The sequence below is a fragment of the Phoca vitulina genome, unplaced genomic scaffold (assembly GCF_004348235.1).
Source record: "Phoca vitulina isolate PV1807 unplaced genomic scaffold, GSC_HSeal_1.0 scaffold11, whole genome shotgun sequence".
Lineage (NCBI taxonomy): Eukaryota > Metazoa > Chordata > Mammalia > Carnivora > Phocidae > Phoca > Phoca vitulina.
The window spans coordinates 26,661,529-26,680,294 of record NW_022589714.1 but is presented as its reverse complement, the minus strand read 5'-3'; the positions used below and the strand labels follow the sequence as shown (position 1 = coordinate 26,680,294).

General features: G+C 38.4%; 1 protein-coding gene across 2 annotated transcripts in view; it reads left to right on the top strand.

Annotated features, from left to right (window-relative positions):
- PRIM2 (DNA primase subunit 2) overlaps positions 1 to 18,766 on the top strand; it is a 365,514-nt gene that overhangs the window by 336,577 nt on the left and 10,171 nt on the right. For both annotated transcript variants that reach the window (XM_032409573.1, XM_032409574.1), the window contains exon 13: positions 18,279 to 18,347. In XM_032409573.1, the coding sequence (XP_032265464.1) occupies positions 18,279 to 18,347 (69 nt within the window). The remainder of the gene's footprint in view (positions 1 to 18,278; positions 18,348 to 18,766) is intronic.

Genomic DNA, 18,766 nt, shown 5'->3' with positions numbered 1-18,766 from the left:
CAACATTTATATATAAACACACATGAACACATAGATAGATGCAAACAAATACCGTATTGCTATTGTTCTAATATTTTAGCCATGAGCCAGGTATGATAATACAAAACTCACTACTTTATAAAAGAGCAGTTGGATCCAAATTGTATTTGTGGCAGATGGTGTAAGTTAAGGTTACTGCTCAGATGCCTTTAAAGCTTTTTTACTAGTATTTGTGGAGAAGACTTTTAAGATTTTCATAGGCCTAGTTTTCTAATAGTGCCCCCCCCACCCCTTTTTTTATCTTCTGATAAGAATTCTTCCCTGAAGTTTGCATTTTGAAGAGATGGCCTACAGAAGAGTTACTGGAGAAGACCTGTTAGAACATTTGCATTTCAAGGACACAGGGAAAGAATCAACTTCCCTCCAAGAAGGGCTTTTTGTTTCCTGAATTCAGAATTTTACAATACCTACCAGCTTTCTAAGATGAATAGGGCAGGTTGTGTTATTGATAAAAAGGGTAGGTAGGCTTCGAATTGCTTCTAGAACTGCATTTTCTATTCTTGTAAAGACCCATTTTATAAGACAAGAACAGTTCTTAAATTCTTCAGTGAATTGGGTAGCAACCTAACTGATTTCAGACGCCTTACCTACCATGCAACTACAATCTTCAATTTGTTTGTTTATATCAGGGAGAAGATCTTAAATGAAGATGGAAATCAAAAGATTTTTATATTCTAGATTTAGAGCTTTGTCTTTGGAATGTTTGTCTTTCCCTCTGGGTATGTTTAGCTTAGGTGACAAGACCTAAAAAGAAAGTTCCTGTCAGGCTCTGAGTATTAGCTTTCAGTTTGGCCAATTTCTGTCAGTAGAGCTGCTTTAAAAAAATCTTTTCAAAATCTTGTTGGGTTGTAGCTGGGACAACAGTATTGTTGTCTGGCAGTATTGAACAACTCTATGAATGCATGACATGTCGCCAAAGAGGGTACAAAGGATACGACCCTTCCAAGATCCAGAGCCATTCCCAAAGATAGTCAAAAGAAAGACTCCGACAGTTCCTCTCAGAGCCTGGAAAAGGTAGGGCCCAAACTGCAAATGGAGTGCAAACATCATTTCTGTCTCACCATATTTTGGGGGCCCCTAATGTGACTTGCTAACAAGTCCTCAGGACACAAAATGAGACATAAAAGAAGCCAGTAGTTGTCTGTGAGAGAGAAAGAATCCATAACCACTGGGCCCAGATTTGGAAAGGAAGGGACAATGTGAAATTTTACCTTCTTCTCGCAACTGGGCACTACAGATAGAGATCCAGGAGAGCTGACTTTGGTTAAGGTTTTTTTTTTTTTTAAGATTTTATTTATTTATTTGTCAGAAAGAGAGAGCACAAGCCAGGGGAGCGGCAGGCAGAGGGAGAGGGAGAAGCAGGCTTTCCGCTGAGCAGGGAGCCCGATATGGAACTCAATCCCAGGACTCTGGGATCACGACCTGAGCTGGCGGCAGACGCTTAACCGACTAAGCCACTTAGACGTCCTGGTTAAGATTTTTTTTACCCTTCACTGGCTTTTCCAGTCCCAGGATCCCATCTGTAGGTTCCAGAGTGAGTGAGGTTTAGAGAGTAGGTCCAGTATTTACCAGAATTTGGCATGGTTTTCCACTTACTTTAATTTTAGTTTCTCCTTGGTCATTTAAGGGATAACTGGTAGCAGTTTACCAGAGAATCTCTTGGAGTCCTGTCAACTCTGAGAGGGGCCTATATGGGGGCCCTCCTTTGAGAGTAAATATGGGGGCATCTGTAAAGCCACTAACTTGGTAGACTTTTCATTATGGTCATGTTAACAGTCTTTTCAGAATGGAAAAGCAGTTCAGATAGAGGATTAGTAGATTCTGAATACTCAGGTAAAGTAGGATCAGGGTGGGTAGTAGTAGTCACTTCAGTCTTAGTTTTTTAAGTGCTTCTTAGGGTCTTTAATTTTTTATTAGCCTTTTGCATTGAATTGTTCAGAGAAGCTATTTTGGAATCTGGAAGCCTTTTGAAGCCTTCTGCATACCGAATAAAATAGGTATCCTCTTTGTTTGATTTGGCAACCTTTACTTTCAAGTGCACTTCTTAAAGGGGCAATATGGTCTATTCAAATGTTCCTCATAAAGGTGTTTTAATTCTAGGTTGTCTAAGTTAGATTTTTCCATTTTTATAGATATGTACAGCTTCTGGGACCACAGTTTTTAGATATAAAATAAGCAGTTGTGCCAGATGGTAGTATACTCAATTTTTTGAAATATGAGGATCCCCTTTCTTTAGGTAAGCCTTAGGTTTCTTGGAGCCAAGTTAATACCTGAGAAGGGTCTGCTGCTGGGTTGGAGATTTTTGCTGTTTTACAATGTACCTTGTTGCATGCAAATTTTTTTGAGGTTGGCAGGTCACCTAGTGTCAATCTTACCCATTCCATGACCAGTTTATCCTAGCATGGAAGTCTTAGAGTTAGGTGGTGAGGACTAATAGCTTTTGGGTGCTTAATCTGTACTCACCAATTTTGTGGCTTTGGCTTCTGTGACTTCCATTAACAACAGATCTGTTAATCATTTTACCTCATGTGCACATTAATAGAAACCAATAGTAACCAAAGAAATGGAACTGTGGACATCAGCAGTAACCAAAGAGATAGTACCATGGGTTGGCCAAGAGAAGGCCTTAGATGTGCACCACTAGCAGTTTCCAAAGTGGATCTACAGACTGAACCATCATACCCCAGCAAATGGGGACTTTGGACTGAAGCAAGGGCTAGGGACTCAGGCTTTAGATGTAACCATCTGCCAGCTCAAGCTGACCTGCTAAGCCCTTGACTGGGACTGTGGACTGACCAAGGGCTAAGGACTGGCTCTCTATTAGAGCCTGCTTTCAGTCCAGATTGACCCATTAATCCTGGACTGGAAGGCCAATTAAATCAGGAGCTCAAAGCAAAGAGAGTGGAGCTCAGAACCAAGAGGAACTTAACCACATCCTTCAGAAACAGTGAGAAAGGGAACTCAAAGGCTTCATGGGTATCAACACTTGTGTTTCTTTTCCCAAAGCCATCAGAAGTCTCTGGGTCTCACTGCTGCCATTAACCTGTTGAACACATATCAACTGAGTACATTTTGAAGATCTTCCTGGCTTTATTCAGTGATGGATGAATTGGGCAGCATCCAATCTAGCAGATAGGAGCTCCAAGGAACTGTACATGGAGCTATTATAGGTTTTTGGTTTGTGGTTACCATGAGGTTCATATATAATAACTAATGTATTGAGCAATCGATTTTAAGTTGATAGTTGCCTAAGTTCAAACACATTTTAAAAACACTACATTCCCTCCCCCGCATCATGTTGTACTTTTTTGAAGTCTTATCTTACAACTTTCTGTGTTTTCCTTAAGTAATTGTTATAGTTGATTTTTCTATTTTTGTTTTTTAACTTTCATACTAGCCTTATAAAGTGGTACTCAACTACCTTTACTGTGTTTGCTTTTACCAGTGAGATTTTTTCATAAGTTTCTTCTAGTTATGGACTTTTTTGCTTAAAGAAGTCCCTTTAACATTTCTTGTAAGGCTGGTTTCATAGTGATGAACTCCTTTAACTTTTGTCTGGGAAATTATCTTTCTATTTTAATTTTGAAACATAACCTTGCCAAGTAGCATATTCTTCCTTATAGGTTTTTTCCTTTTAGCACTTTGAATATATCATGCCACTTTCTTCTGGGCTGCAGCGTTTCTGCTGAAAAATCAGTAGATAGTCTTATGGGGGTTTTCTGATATATAACTAGTTGCTTTTTCTCTTGCTGCTTTCAGTATTCTCTTTATCTTTAATTTTTGATATTTTAATAATTATGTGTCTTGATGTGGACCTATGGGTTCATCTTGCTTGGGGCTCTCTGTGCTTCCTGGACCTGGATGTTTGTTTCCTTCTCCAGGTTAGGGAAGTTTTCAGCTGTTATTTCTTCAAATAAATATTCTCCTTTCTCTCTCTTCCATTTTGGACCCCTATATGAATGTTAGTACACTTGATGTCCCAGAGGTCCCTGAAATTATCCTCATTTTTTTAAAAAAAGTTTTATTCTTTTGCTTCTCAGCTTGGGTGATTCCCACTACCCTTTTTAAGGTTGGTGATCTGTTCTGCATCCTGAAATCTTCTGTTGATTCCCTCTACTGTACTTTCCATTTCAGTTATTCTATTCTTCAGCTCTGATTTTTTTTTTCTTTCTTTGTTGAAGTTGTCACTGTGTTTATCCATTATTGGGTTCAGTGAGCATCTTTACAACTGTTACTTTGCACTCTTTATCAGGTAGATTGCTTATCTCCCCCTTTTTGTTGTTCTTTTTTAAGGTTTTATCTTGTTCTTTTGTTTGGAACCTATTTTTCGGTCTCCTCATTTTGCCTGATTGTCTGTGTTTCTATGTAGTAGGGAGATGAGCTGCATCTCCCGTTCTTGAATGAGTAGTTAATGTAGAAAGTGTCCTTTGGGGCCCAGAAGCAAATTCACCCCAGTCACCAGAAGCATGCACATCAGGGGTATGCCCTGCATGGGTTGCATGCACCCTCCTATTATAGCTGGGTCCTGACTGCTACAGGCGCCCTGATGGTTGGGGCTGCCACCTGGGGCAGGAACTGCTTCCAGGCTGACGCTACCCACTGGGTGTGATGGGAGCCACTTTGTTGGTGCATCTTTTGGGGTGGGCAGGTTTGCAGGATAATGCTGGGGCTGGGTCAGCAGGGGCAGCAACGTTGATCAGAGATGGTACTCAGCACTTCCAATCCCAGATAAAGTTCGTATAGATTTCTTCACTTCTGACACATGTCCAAAATTAGTCAGTAAATCTCCTTCACGTATGCCAAAGTGCTTTTCAGATTGCTGCCTCTGTGCTGGGTTGTGGAGTTAGTGAGTGTGTGTGCACACTTTTATTTTCCTATAACGCCCTGACTTTCCCAGAGTTAAGTCCCACTGATTTTCAAAGCCTGAAGTTATGGGGGATTGTCTTTCCAGTGCCGGTCTCCAGGGCTGGAGTGACCAGTGGGGGGCTTTGAACCCCTCAACTCCTCAGGACCTTGACATTTGTGATATCTCTCCCACTTGTGGGTTGCTGTGCCTAGGGTGTAGGTCCCGACCAGACTGCGTCTCTGCTTCCCACCATCTCAGTGTAGCTTTCTCTCATATCTTTAGTTGCGGAAGAACTGTTCTGCTATTCATCAGGTTGTTTTCAGAGAGAGTTATTCTCTATGTAGTTGCAGCTTTGGTGTGTTTGTAGGTTGAGGTGAGCTCAGTATCTTCCTACTCTGCCATTTTGATCCAAGAATCTCTGTGATGACTGTTGAGCACTTGATATGTGGCTGGTCCAAACTGAGATATGCTGAAGGCTGTGGTGTATTGGTAAACCAGCTCTTGGGGCGGGTAGGGGAGCCTTGATTTATGTCATTTGCTGATTGCTGTTAATGTAAGTACTCCTGCTGTGGCCAATTTTAAACTACCAAGTGCTTTAAAACCCTGACTTGCAAAGTGATAATGCACAATCAATTCTTAGAAGCCAGTTTGAGTCAGCCCAGTACATCTCTTGTAAGTGTAAAATATATTCCAGGTTTCAAAAATTTAAGTGAAAAAAAGAGCACTATAAAATATCTCAGTAATATTTTTATATTGATTACATGTTGAAATGACAGTAAACACTATTGATTTAAATAAGTTGTCAAAATAAATTTCATTTGTTTCTTTTTGCCTTTTTAATTGTAGCTAGAAAGTTTTTTTTTTTTTTTTTTTTTTAAGATTTTATTTATTTATTTGAGAGAGAGAGAATGAGAGACAGAGAGCATGAGAGGGAGGAGGGTCAGAGGGAGAAGCAGACTCCCTGCCGAGCAGGGAGCCTGATGCGGGACTCAATCCCGGGACTCCAGGATCATGACCTGAGCCGAAGGCAGTCGCTTAACCAACTGAGCCACCCAGGCGCCCTGTAGCTAGAAAGTTTAAAATTACAGATGTCATTCATTGTATTTCTTTTGGAGAACACTGCTCTAAATAGTTACATAGAACTACTGAGCACTTGAGACTATTAAATATTAGAGTGATTAGGTTCTATTTCCATATTATATTTTAATGTTTGCTTCTAGGATACAGTTGTGTTTAACCTATTACAACCAGTGTTTACTTTTACATATTGACCCATAAATTAGTATTGATAAGGCTACTTATTTTTCAAGTTTTTTAATTGAAATGATACATTATTTACAAATATATTTCTATATTAATGTTTTTGAAACTTTTTTCTCATTTTAATTTTTGGATTTTTGTTTTTTTTAAAAGATTTTATTTATTTATTTGACAGAGAGATACAGCGAGAGAGGGAACTTAAGCAGGGGGAGTGGGAGAGGGAGAAGCAGGCTTCCTGCTGAGCAGGGAGCCCGATGTGGGGCTCGATCCCAGGACCCTGGGATCACGACCTGAGCCGAAGGCAGACGCTTAATGACTGAGCCACCCAGGCGCCCCATAATTTTTGTTTTTTTTTAAATAGAGGAAGGAAATGTGTTTTAGGAGTTTTCCTCAGCATAACCATTAATAATTATTTTAAAAGCAAATCTAATTGGTACTTTCAAGAAACTTAATAGTGATATTAAAATAATGAAGTATGTAAAAATGTATGTGTTTTTTTTTTTTTTTTACTTTTTGAGAGGTTGGTTAACCTTTTTCCTAGTACAAGAGTTCTCAAAAAGTTAGTGACCATATTAAATCTAAAACTGGCAAATGCCTTTTAATGAAGAAATCTTTCAAAATGGACAGTTTAAGAGACAGAAGTAACACTATGTCAAGAACATTTTATGACAAAGGTAAACCTCAATGACTGCTTACTCAGTGTTCACATAAATCTGAACTACCCAAAACTCCTGTGATTTTCTTAGGTAAGAAGTACTTGTCAATGATAGTATTCAGTCTGTCCATTACTTTATGAACAGTAACTGCTTTTAAGAGCAGCTTTTCTGTCTATTTCATCTCTGAGAACATCTCTTCTGATTTATGAGACCAGTACTTAGATTGTTGCACTTAGCTTTGCTTTTCTTGTAGTTGAAAATGCATACATTGTTTTTGGTAAATCTTACAACTGCATTAAGGAAAAGTTTGGAAGTTGAGCATTAGACTTGATGTCAGGAGGATGTGGTTACATTTTTGGCTTTATAAAAATCACTGAATATCTAAATATATTTCTGTGTATATCCTTCCTTTTATTACAGATTGAAAATAAATGGTCATTTGAAGATTACTTAATTTTGTTCAAGGTGTTTCAAAGAAAAATCACTTTGAAAGTCAAGTAACATTTGCCATTGTTAACCAAATCTACTGAAGTTTACTTTCATTAAAATTGTGTTAAAATATAAAACATAGTTTTTCTTAGAAATTTACTACTGTTTATAATTATTTATCTTTCTATAATTATTTTATTTGTTCATTACATGAGCAATTATATTTACAGAGGTATTTTATAGAGTATTCTCCCAGAGCCTTTCCCCCCTTTTTCTTAAGGGAAGCAAACTTAAAGCTCCAAAATATTAAATAACTAAACTTACTTCATACAGCAAGTGTTACAGATTCTTAGTCTGCTTAGCTTTAAGCCATTTCAGACTGCTAGGTATTGTTTCCCATTAGTTTACAATGTAGTTCATGTTGGTTTCTGTTTCTAAACTTATTTATATATATACACATATGTATGCATGGATATATGTTGTTTGTATGTAAGTTCTTGCGCATATATATATATATATTTATATGTATTTCTCTCTTAATCCTCTAGTCCTTGGAAAAGTGACTAGAAAATCTTTAAGTGACAGATTTTATTTTGTTTCAATAGCTGATATGATACATTTATTTTTATAAGTAAGATACTTGAAAATAACTACTAAATTAGTATAAATATTTTCATCATTTCCATAAAGATCATAGAACATAGAGATTCTGAACTGGCTTGCAATTATATTAGGCAAAAAAATAGAATACTTAAAGCACAGTTTTAATTAGTTAAGTAAATCATGGGATTGATGTTTAGCAATACTTTTCTCCAGTTGCTAAGCAGACTTTACATATATGTTCTCACTTCTCCCTTCTTCCCTTTCCTCTTTCTTCTCTTCCTTCCTCCCCTTATTCCAAGCTCACTTAGTTGTTGATGTTCCCTTAAAGCTTAAATCCTTTAATCCAAATGTTGGTTTTAAACTGCACTAAGGAATTCAGTATTTTGGGTGGCAGTTTAAATAGCTTTTTCAGGTACCTATTATTAATGGAGAAATTTTCAATATTAGCATGTTTATATTGTGGAAAAAATCATGATAGGGAGTAATGTAATATGATTATCAAATTTGAGTGTCATACACCTTCCAGAAGACCTCACTTCTATTTAGTAGTTGGCTGATTTGTGAGAATATTTCAGGATTTGTGAATTGTGGCATAGTACATTTTCCAATTGAGGAGGTTCACACTTAAATCAGATTCTCTGAGGCTTCTCAGATCTAAAAAAAAAAAGTTATCAGCATTCTTTTTTCTAATGTGTTTGCATATATACGTGAAGAGATTTAGAGAGCTGATAAGTAAAATAACTAGAACGATATCTGATACATAGTAGCTTATTGTCATTATCATTATTCATGTTTTTTCCCATCCCTCTCCCTGTAAAAACTAACAAGCAAAAATTAACTGGACTATGTCACAGATTTGGTTCACTGTGGTGATTTGTGTGCAGGACGTTCATTGGGGAGCGCTCTCAGGATCAGTATCTGTCAGGGAGTGAAGAAGGCAAGATTGGGTAGAAGGAGAAGTTGGTCTTTAGCTGATCCCTCAGGGAGCTCTGAAGCTGGGATGACCCTGCGGAGTTGTCCCTAATTGGAGCAAGGGCTCTTGGCCTTTATACCCCTGCATCGGCCAGTCATTGGGTCAGGTTGCTCTCCAGAAGGGAACAGCACCTTGAGCAAGATGGCTTTCCTCAGCTGAGGGGGACTTCTGCTGCAAGCTTTATACTCTCTGACCCTGGAGAAATGTGTGTCCTTGTTCTGAGGAGGGTGGATGGAGACAGCATACTGCTGAGTCCTTTATACAGTCTCCAGGGAATGTGGATGGAACTCTGTATGTTCAAGCCAGAAATCAGGAAAATATTCAAGATTACTTCCTGGTTTTGAGCATTCTTAAATCTGTTCTTTTTTTCCCTCTCTTCCATTACCTACGATGTCATGTCACTTGAATTCCTCATTTTCAGTTACTCTCTCTCCCAAAAGTCCTTCACACTATGCCCAAGTAATCTTTCTAATATAGTTTAATTTCTACCCAGCCTCAGACACCTTGCTGTCAAATTTCTGTGCTTCCTTTGCGTGTTATTCCCTGTGTCTGGGTTGTCCATACCCCTTTCTTTATCTTGATCATTCTTACTCATTTATTGCAATTTTGCTCAGTTGGGTCATCCCCTGGAAGCTTGAGCACCTTTCCTCCCTTTCCCCTCTGCAACATCCTGTTTGTTTTCTTGTCTGTCCTCCCCTCTAGACTCATTGTGGCTTTATCCTTCCTGAAGGCAGAGATGCCATCTTTCATCCAAAAAAAACCAGCCCCTGACCACAGTGCCTAGGGTTCATTATAGGAGCTTAATGAATGTGGGCTGAATGAATGGAGTAAGCAAATGAATGATCACTCAATCCGTTCCTGGTCTGAAAGCTTATCTGAGAGGTGTTGGCAGAGGCTGCTCTGTGTTTGCCTCCATGTGTAAAACTATATATGGCGATGGGAGATTTCTACATTTGGATTCAAGTTAATGTGATGATAGATTATTTTCATTCTCTTTTCCAAAGAGTCTTCAGATATGGCTGGAGAAACCTCTCAAGCTCTATAAATGCCTTGTGGAAGAACTAAATTAGTAATTTTTTTTCCCTGTGGTACCAACCCCCCCCCCCCCCCCCAAAGAGAGAAAGAAAAGAAAGAAAAGAAAAAGGCAACTAATTGAAAAGGTTCTGGTAAAAGTGACTAAGACTGATTTAAATAAAAGTAAGTTGCTTTGGTGAAGAAAGACATTTTATTATTCAATAAACGTTTACTGAGCACTTGACATGTCACTGAGTTTTCAATATGTTCGAATCTGGAAAGAATGATTAAGAAACTGTTTTATTTTTTAAAGATTTATTTATTTATTTGAAAGAGAGAGAGAGAGCACATGAGAGGGGGGAGGGTCAGAGGGAGAAGCAGACTCCCTGCTGAGCAGGGAGCCCGATGGGGGACTTGATCCTGGGACTCCAGGATCATGACCTGAGCCGAAGGCAGTCGCTTAACCAACTGAACCACCCAGGTGCCCCAAGAAACTGTGTTTTAGAGCTTTTAGTCTAGTGGAGCCAAAAGGCATAATTCACTATAATAAAGTATGATAAGTGCTTTAATGAAAATACATTTAAAGTGCTAGCTGTAGAATACGAGGGCCAAGAACTGCTGAGAGAGAGGCGTGACCTCAGGGAATGCTTCCTGTAGGAAGTGATCATTGAATTGTGTTTGAAAGTTGAGTAGGAATTTCCCCAGGGAAGCAAGGCTTATGAGGCAGAAGGAACAGCATTCATTCAACAGTAACAAATAACAAGGTGATGACTATATTCCAGTTACTATTCAAGGCACAAGACCTCTGCCTTTATGGAACTGATATTCTAGCCAGGGAGACAGTGAACAAATTAGGTGTGGTCAGAGGAAACTAGACAAGGAAATAGGATAAGATTTAGGGGAGGTGTGTATGGACAAGGTTGTTGAGTGTGTTTTGAGGAACCCTAGTCCTGGGAGAAGTATGGAAACAGGTTCTGGAGACAAATTAATTTGAGAAACACCACCCTGATAAGCCCTGCTGTAAAGAAATTTAGATAATTCTGGATTGAACCAAACCAAAAAATGCGTTAGATGAGAAAACCCTCTGAATCAGTATGATTTTGTGATCTAAAATTCCAAAGAATACACTGGAAGAACCTGGACTAGAATGTAAGGACCCCAGTGGCCAGTCAGGGCAGGAGAGGGGCCCAGGAAGGGAGACTCGGGACCTGATGAACAGGGCCTTTTGGAGCATGATGAAGTTTGTGAGCCATTTTCGGCTGGGAGCCAGCCATGCCAGGATTAGATTTGATTTTGGAAAAGTTACTATGGTGGCAGTTTGGCAGCTGTCTTTGGAAGAGTGAAGAAAGGATAAGTGAAGAAGCTTTGCAATAAAAAAGGGAACGATTAGGGCCTGAACAATGGGGAGGAAAAAAGTGTTTTTATAGACATTTGGAGGTAGGTAGAATCGATTCAGTCAGATAACTATGTTTATAGAAAATGAAGAGTGAGTCAGAGAAATTCTTGGCATGTAATGTTTTAAACGAATGAAAGTACATCTTCAAGAGAGGGAAGCTTGCTCCTGATGTGCCAGTAACTGAAGGTCGCAGCAAAGTTGTAAGGTGGTGGCTGGTTAAGCTATGCTGAGTGTGGGAGAAGCAGGAACAAAGTAGTATGTTCAGAAGTGTTCCAGACTCTGCCTCTCTGCCACCTTTTCTCTTTCACCTTTGAAATAAAGGACAGTTAGAAATGAAGTGGAAAAATACCAGCCCGTCGACTTTTGCAAGGTTGAGCTTTTTAGGAAGAAACAAGCTCGTTATCACTTTTAAATAAGACAGAATATGACCTTGAATCAGAGACAGAATAAGTGCGTATCTAATTGGTGAGCGCCGCACACCTGGCTGTACAGCACTCACTCGCCGAAGCCAAGGACAGGCAGGTGGCTACGTTCTGCTGCCAGGGAATCATCTGGACCTCGTTGGCAGGCACTGAGGCAAAAGGCACAGAGGAAGCCGCGGGTGGCAGGGAATAGTAGAGAACATTAGGGAGAGAGAAGGAAATGTGGCTCAAAGTTTTAAAATATTACCTATATTTCTATCTAATACGTGTATGTGTACATATAGATTTCCCATCAGTATTTTGTATATCTTGTTTGTCAACTTGCTATGGTCTATTGCCAGTCAAATAAGAAAAATATCAACTAAATTTGCTCCTCCTTCCTCTACTGCAGGGGTATCTTGGTTAACCACTTTATTAGAATTCAAAACGAAAACAGTTATTTGCCCTGAGGATGAAGTAGTAGATGAAATGTAATTAATGCTTTTACCTGAGCGTATACAGATATGTTTTCTTGTAAAGATGACAAAGGGTATTGTTTTTTAAAAAAAAATCTAATATTCTTCGTGGTGGACTTTAGTCAGCCGATAAAAAAAAAAATTCAAAATATAGAGAGAGCAAAGTTAAAGAATATTAGTTACCAAAATAGAGTAATTTGATATCACTACTCCTCTTAATTTTTTCTTAGCCTTTTGATTACCGATGAACTAAAATAGAACAATAAATGGATTGTTACACTTAAAAGTTTGACTTAAAAGTCAAAGTCAAATTGCTGTTTGAGCAATAGTCTTAAATCTTCATAGAAATTTTTTCTTTAATTTTGTATTTTCAAATAAGCCTTATTTGATATGATTGTTCAAATTGTTTGGTTATATTTTTCTTTTTCCTTTTTTAAGATTTTATTTATTTATTTGACAGAGAGAGAGAGAGACAGTGAGAGAGGGAACAGAAGCAGGCCACCTGCTGAGCTGGGAGCCTGATGCGGGGCTCCATCCCAGGACTCCCAAGATCATGACCTGAGCCGAAGGCAGACGCTTAACGACTGAGCCACCCAGGCGCCCCTGGTTATATTTTTCTAAAGCAGAATTAGAAAGATTTCTAACCTAGACATCAGAATTGACACTTACTTTGGCTCATATCAGAGGAAATTGTGCTGTGCTCCGCTCTTCCAGATTGGAATATGAAACACCTTTTGTGAGCTGTGGGTTACACTTTGATGTTTACAGGCCACGTAAATAGTAAGCTGTGGACTCCAGTTCGTTTAACCTCATCCCTCTGGCTTTCTACACTTTTCTTCTACCTGGTCCTTTCATTTTCCTATTTGTTTCTTCTTTTTTTTTTTTAAAGATTTTATTTATTTATTTGACAGAGAGAGAGACAGCGAGAAAGGGAACACAAGCAGAGGGAGAGGGAGAAGCAGGCCTCCCGCTGAGCAGGGAGCCCGATGCGGGGCTCGATCCCAGGACCCTGGGATCATGACCCGAGCCAAAGGCAGACGCTTAATGACTGAGCCACCCAGGAGCCCCTCTATTTGTTTCTTTTTGTCTCCTCCTTACATTTCTTCCTCTTGATGAGTTTCCCTCCCCTGTTTTATTTCTGACTTTCTCTGTGGCCAGTCCCTGCCTGCTGAACTCCAGCCTTGTGGAGCCATCCCTTTAGGAAGAGCAAAGGCCAATTTAGGAGGATGGAGGCTTGACCCTTCAGAAGCTATCTGGCAAAATGAATGCTGTCAGAAAGTACTGTTGCCTAACTACATCTTCATTCTGACTTCTCTACAGAATTTTATTTTCTTTAAAAAATTTTAATGTTGGGGCATCTGGGTGGCTCAGTCAGTTGAGCATCAAACTCTTGATTTTGGCTCAGGTCATGATCTCAGGGTGGTGGGATCCAGCCCTGCTTTGGGCTCTGTGCTCAATGTGGAGTCCGCTTGCCCCTCCCCCTCTGCTCCCCCCCCAGCTCTCCCCCCCCCCCCCCCCGCCCGCTTTTCTTTCTCTCTCTTCTCTGTCTAAATATATAAAATCTTTAAAAATTTGTTAATGTCATATTAAATTATGATTCCAACACAAAAAATATATATAAACAAGCACATATGAACTAACTCCCCATGACCTCCCCCTCCCCAAAGCATATTTTTAACAAACAAGAGCAAGGTTAGGTAGGTAAGTTCAAAATTTGACACATTATAAAATATTACCACAGCCAATATTTCTTCATTCTTGAAAACATCAAAGAAAAATTTTGGTTTCAAAGAAAAGCATACCACTTTTGGTTAAATCCTAAATCTTTCTCAGGTTCCCAGTTGTCTGGCTATAAGTCAAGCATATATGTCCACTAGCCTGGGACATGTGCTCTTCTGTTAAAACTTAGCACTTTCTAAAAAAAGATCACTTGAGTTATGACTACACACAAAATTTAAATTCTAAATGAACCCAACCGTTGCTAAGAACCTGAATTTCAAAGAATAAGAATGGCTCAATAACAGAGTCATCTTGCGTATGAACAATCACTGCTTACCTGTCTCTGTCCAGCTGTAGTGACTTAGCAGGGAGCATTTTCAGCGTCTGTCCATTAACACACAAGTGGTCCACCTTCAGAAAAGCAGAGGGTCTTTTCGAGGATTTGTAGGACATACTGTGAGAACTTAGCTCCTGACCTCTAATTCTTTTCCACAGTCTACCTCAGGCATCTGTCCTTCTTGGATTTTGGTGTTTCTTTGCCAAGTTTCTATTTTTCCTCTATTTCACAAATTTTGGTGCTTTGCAGATAGCTCAATTCTCTTTTCTCTTGATTTTTAGCTTTGTATTTTCCTGCTTGGAGTCATCCAGCCCATTGACAAATGATACCAGCACCATCCTCAACATACCTATAGACTATCTTAGTAGAGCATTTGCTGGTGAGGTTGATATCAGAAGAACTTGAGAAAACTAGGTGCAGAAAAAGTCCCAAGTTGCACTTCATGTATATATGGTAGAACATCAGAATCACTTGCCGAATATTTTGAAGTCCGCAGAGGGGGTGTGCATCTAAGGTGTTGCTGACACTGAGAGACTTCAGGTGTCCTACTCACAGGCTATTGCATAAGAAGCATCTGTTTGTTACTTATACTGTTTAATGACTATTAAGTGGTATTATTGGCATTCTACCTTTATTTTAAATGATGGTTTGTTATTTACATATTGCATTTTACTGAGCTTTTAAGCTACTTAGTTTTATTTAGGAAATCAGAGAGGGGAGGGGTTGAGTGACAGGTAATGGCTTACTCTAAAACATCAGGGAATAGGTTCCTGTTAAGCATTTTTGTGTAGAACAGCTGTTTTTCAAAAACAGTTACAGCCAATAAGTGGGGAATGCGACCACTTCTAACCACTACTCTTACCTAAGCCAGCATCATCTGTTTACTGGATTCTTGTAAAGAGCTCCCTGTTTGGATCCCTACTCCCTCTAGTTTGTTCCCAGCATATAGCGGGCAGAATAATCCTGTTAACAATGTTAGGTCATGTCACTCCTGTGCTAAGAATATTGCAGTAGCTCCCCATTTTACTCGGAGAAAAAGCCAGACTTCATTCATTGGTCCACAATATCCTTCTCTTTCTTCTCTTTTTTCTCTTCCTATATCTCTATGATTTAGATCATAATGTGAAATTCAAGTACATATGTTTATTAGTTATTGGATTTTTGAGTTATGGTCTACACATTCCTCTTAAGGAAAACAAAATCACAAATTGCATAGGATTTTTAAATTCTTCTCACAATAAATGGCACTCACTAGATAGACACCCCTATTTAAGAGGATATATTTCTTCATCTCTGAAATGACGATAATACCTCCCAGTAATACCTAATCGCCTCAGAGCAGTCTTTCCCCTGGACTTTTCCTATTCATTTATTGTCCCCACATCTCTATTACTTGGTTTACTTCTTCCTTCCCTGGATCCTCTCCTTAGACCTAAATGTGTCTGTCTTTGAGTAGCTTTTCCAGCCAATGAAAAGCACTCTGTTGTCTTTTTTCCCTTATATACCATTACATATGTGCAGAAACTTTCATTTACCTCAAGTATGCTGTAACATGATCAGTAAAGTTATTTAAGGATAGATGATGGTTGAATGATTTATTTATGGATTTGCAAGAAATTCCCAAATAAAAACTCATCCTAGAAAGATAAAGCAAATAGGAAGAGGAAAATTAAATGATTTTGGTTAAGGAAGAGCCTTCTCTTGGAGTGGAGCAGGGGGGATTGATCTGTGAATAATCTAAATTTACTTTTGATGGAACCTAAAATTTCAAAATACATAAGCTTTTCTTACATTCTGTGGCTTATATGTCAGTTTTCCTTAGTAACTTTTTACATATGTGTATGTCACCCAACTAGATATTTTTATTTTAAAATTTTTATTTATTTTAAGTAGGCTCCATGCCCAGCGTGGGGCTTGAACTCACCACCCTGAGATCAAGAGTTGCACACTCTACTGACTGAGCCAGCCAGTTGCCCCCAACTAGATATTTTTTAAATGTTTCTTATAAGTATTGACTTTATAGCATGCTTCCCAAACATGTATATTATAATGTATATATTTAATGTTACATATTTACTTTGCAAGGAACATATTTAAATATATGTGTAAGTTCATATATATTTAAATATGTATCTCTCAAGTATGTATATGCATAGAATATGATGTTGGGTTTATTTCTGTGAGTTCATTTTCTTTTCAGGTCATTTATGGTGTCATTTAAACTTCACTAAAGTTTGAAGACTTTGCTTCTCCAAAATTGCAATTCACAGATATTCCTTCATGGTATCATTGATATTTGCCAATAATCAGTTGCAAGTTCATCTCAACACAATTTGAATATCTATGTGTAGAATTACTTTGAAAACTTTGTGGCTTTCTTCATTTTAAAAAATTTATAGCCATTCATTTTATTTTATTTATTTTATTTTATTATTTTTTTTAATTTTATTATGTTATGTTAGTCACCATACAATACATCATTAGTTTTTGATGTAGTGATCTATGATCCATTGTTTTCGTATAACACCCAGTGCTCCATGCAGTACGTGCCCTCCTTAATACCCATCACCAGGCTAACCCATCCCCCCCCCCCCCTTTAAAACCCTGTTTGTTTCTCAGGTCCATAGTCTCTCATGGTTCATCTCTCCCTCCAATTCCCCCCACCCATTTTTCCCTTCCTTCTCTTAATGTCCTCCATGTTATTCCTTATGTTCCACAAATAAGTGAAACCATATGATAATTGACTTTCTCTGCTTGACTTATTTCACTTAGCATAATCTCCTCCAGTCCCATCCATGTTGATGTAAAAGTTGGGTATTCATCTATTCTGATGGCTGAGTAATATTCCATTGTATATATGGACCACATCTTCTTTATCCATTCATCTGTTGAAGGGCATCTCGGCTCTTTCCAGTTTGATAGCCATTCATTTTAAATTGATTTATTTTTCATTTCTGCTCTAATAATTCAAGAAAAATGAACAGGTCAAATAGGCAGGATCCTGGGTGCTGTGATTGGTTGGCATTTACGTAGGTCATTCATATAGGATTTAATAAAAGTAATCTTATAAGACAGAGAAAAACAGTTCAGTTCTTTTAAGCACATTCTTGTCAGGATTGTATGATGCCCACTCCATAACTGTAATAATTTTGTGTATCTGTCAAAAGATGTCAACTATATTCAATAATGGGGATAGTAGGAATTTGAGGCTTCATGTACATTTCTTGTTGTCACAGGAAGGTCAGCCCTTTGAAAAGGGATAGAAATGAACATTTCTCCAGAATTCTCTTTCCCTTCATTTTAGGCTCTTAATTCCTGCATTTTACTGTGTTTGATAAACAGACCAAATATACATTTTATTTATTTGCTGGGGCAGGGGAGTGATGAAACTTTACGAATTTCAACTGGCATTGCACTTGGCTGATAAGAATGGGAGTTTGTCCTGCTCCAAAGAGATTACATGAAGTAGAATTGGAAAGAAAATTGTATTTACAAAAGATAGGATGATGTTCCTAATAGGTGTTCAGAATAGACTATTCACTCTCATATTCTGCTGAGCTTTGCTAGAAATAACTTCATTTCAAAAAAAAACAAATCTGATTGAAGGTAAAAGCATTCCCTCTCCAAAGATACTCGTCCAAAGGGCTTACATTACATGTTCCTGATGGGTACGCAGCTGTATTTTAGGCTGCATCTGTATGAACTGGTAATGTGGAAAATAAAAATCTAAATCGTATACTTGATTGCTTTATGCACCATTTAGATTACTAAATTTATATCTATAATTTTGGAAGAGATGTTGCAATATGATCTGACAATAACTGTCAAAGTCATAAAACTGGGATCTGTTTTCATCTTGTTGTCAAGGTAAAGTTATTGAAATTCACAGTTGGTAGGTCAGAAAGATCACTGACTATCTCTTGTCATCTGTGGTTTAACGCTGACCTAAACAGCGACTGTCTAATGTCAGAATTATCACAGGGTCCAGGCTGCAGAATTACAACATACCCCATGATTTCATGCATTTCCTGTCTGGAATAAAGATTGAAAAGGCCCACAACCGCGAGCTGCAGTGGTTTAGAGAAACTTCGTTTCTAATTTTGCTTTCTCTTTTTCCCATGCATTTTAGATCTTGGATTTAGTAAAAGGGATGCATTACCAAGTGGCCTGTCAGAAGTACTTCGAGATGATACATAACGTAAGTCCATTTTTAAACTTTATGGCCTAATTCTTTGGGGGTTTTTTGTTACTCCATGGTTCATTCCGGGATTTTAGTTGCAGCAATAGAAACCACTCCAGCTATTTTCACCAGCAAGGGATTTATTACATGGTATTAGGTAGCTTATAAAATTTATGGAAGGGCCAGAGAATTAAAACTAGGATGCTCCAGAACCAGAAACATTGTAACTAGGAGAAGCTACCCAGTGGGAAAACCTACTGCAGCCTCCACCCACCACTTCACATCTAGGGATGAGACCAAGGGTCAGTCAGCTTTCTCAGCAAAGTGCCAGATTGTAAAAATTGTAGACTTGTCAGGATTGTATGATGCCATACATATGTCCATATGGTCTCTGTCAGAACTGCTCGTCTGACAGAGCAGTTTGCTAAAAAATTTGC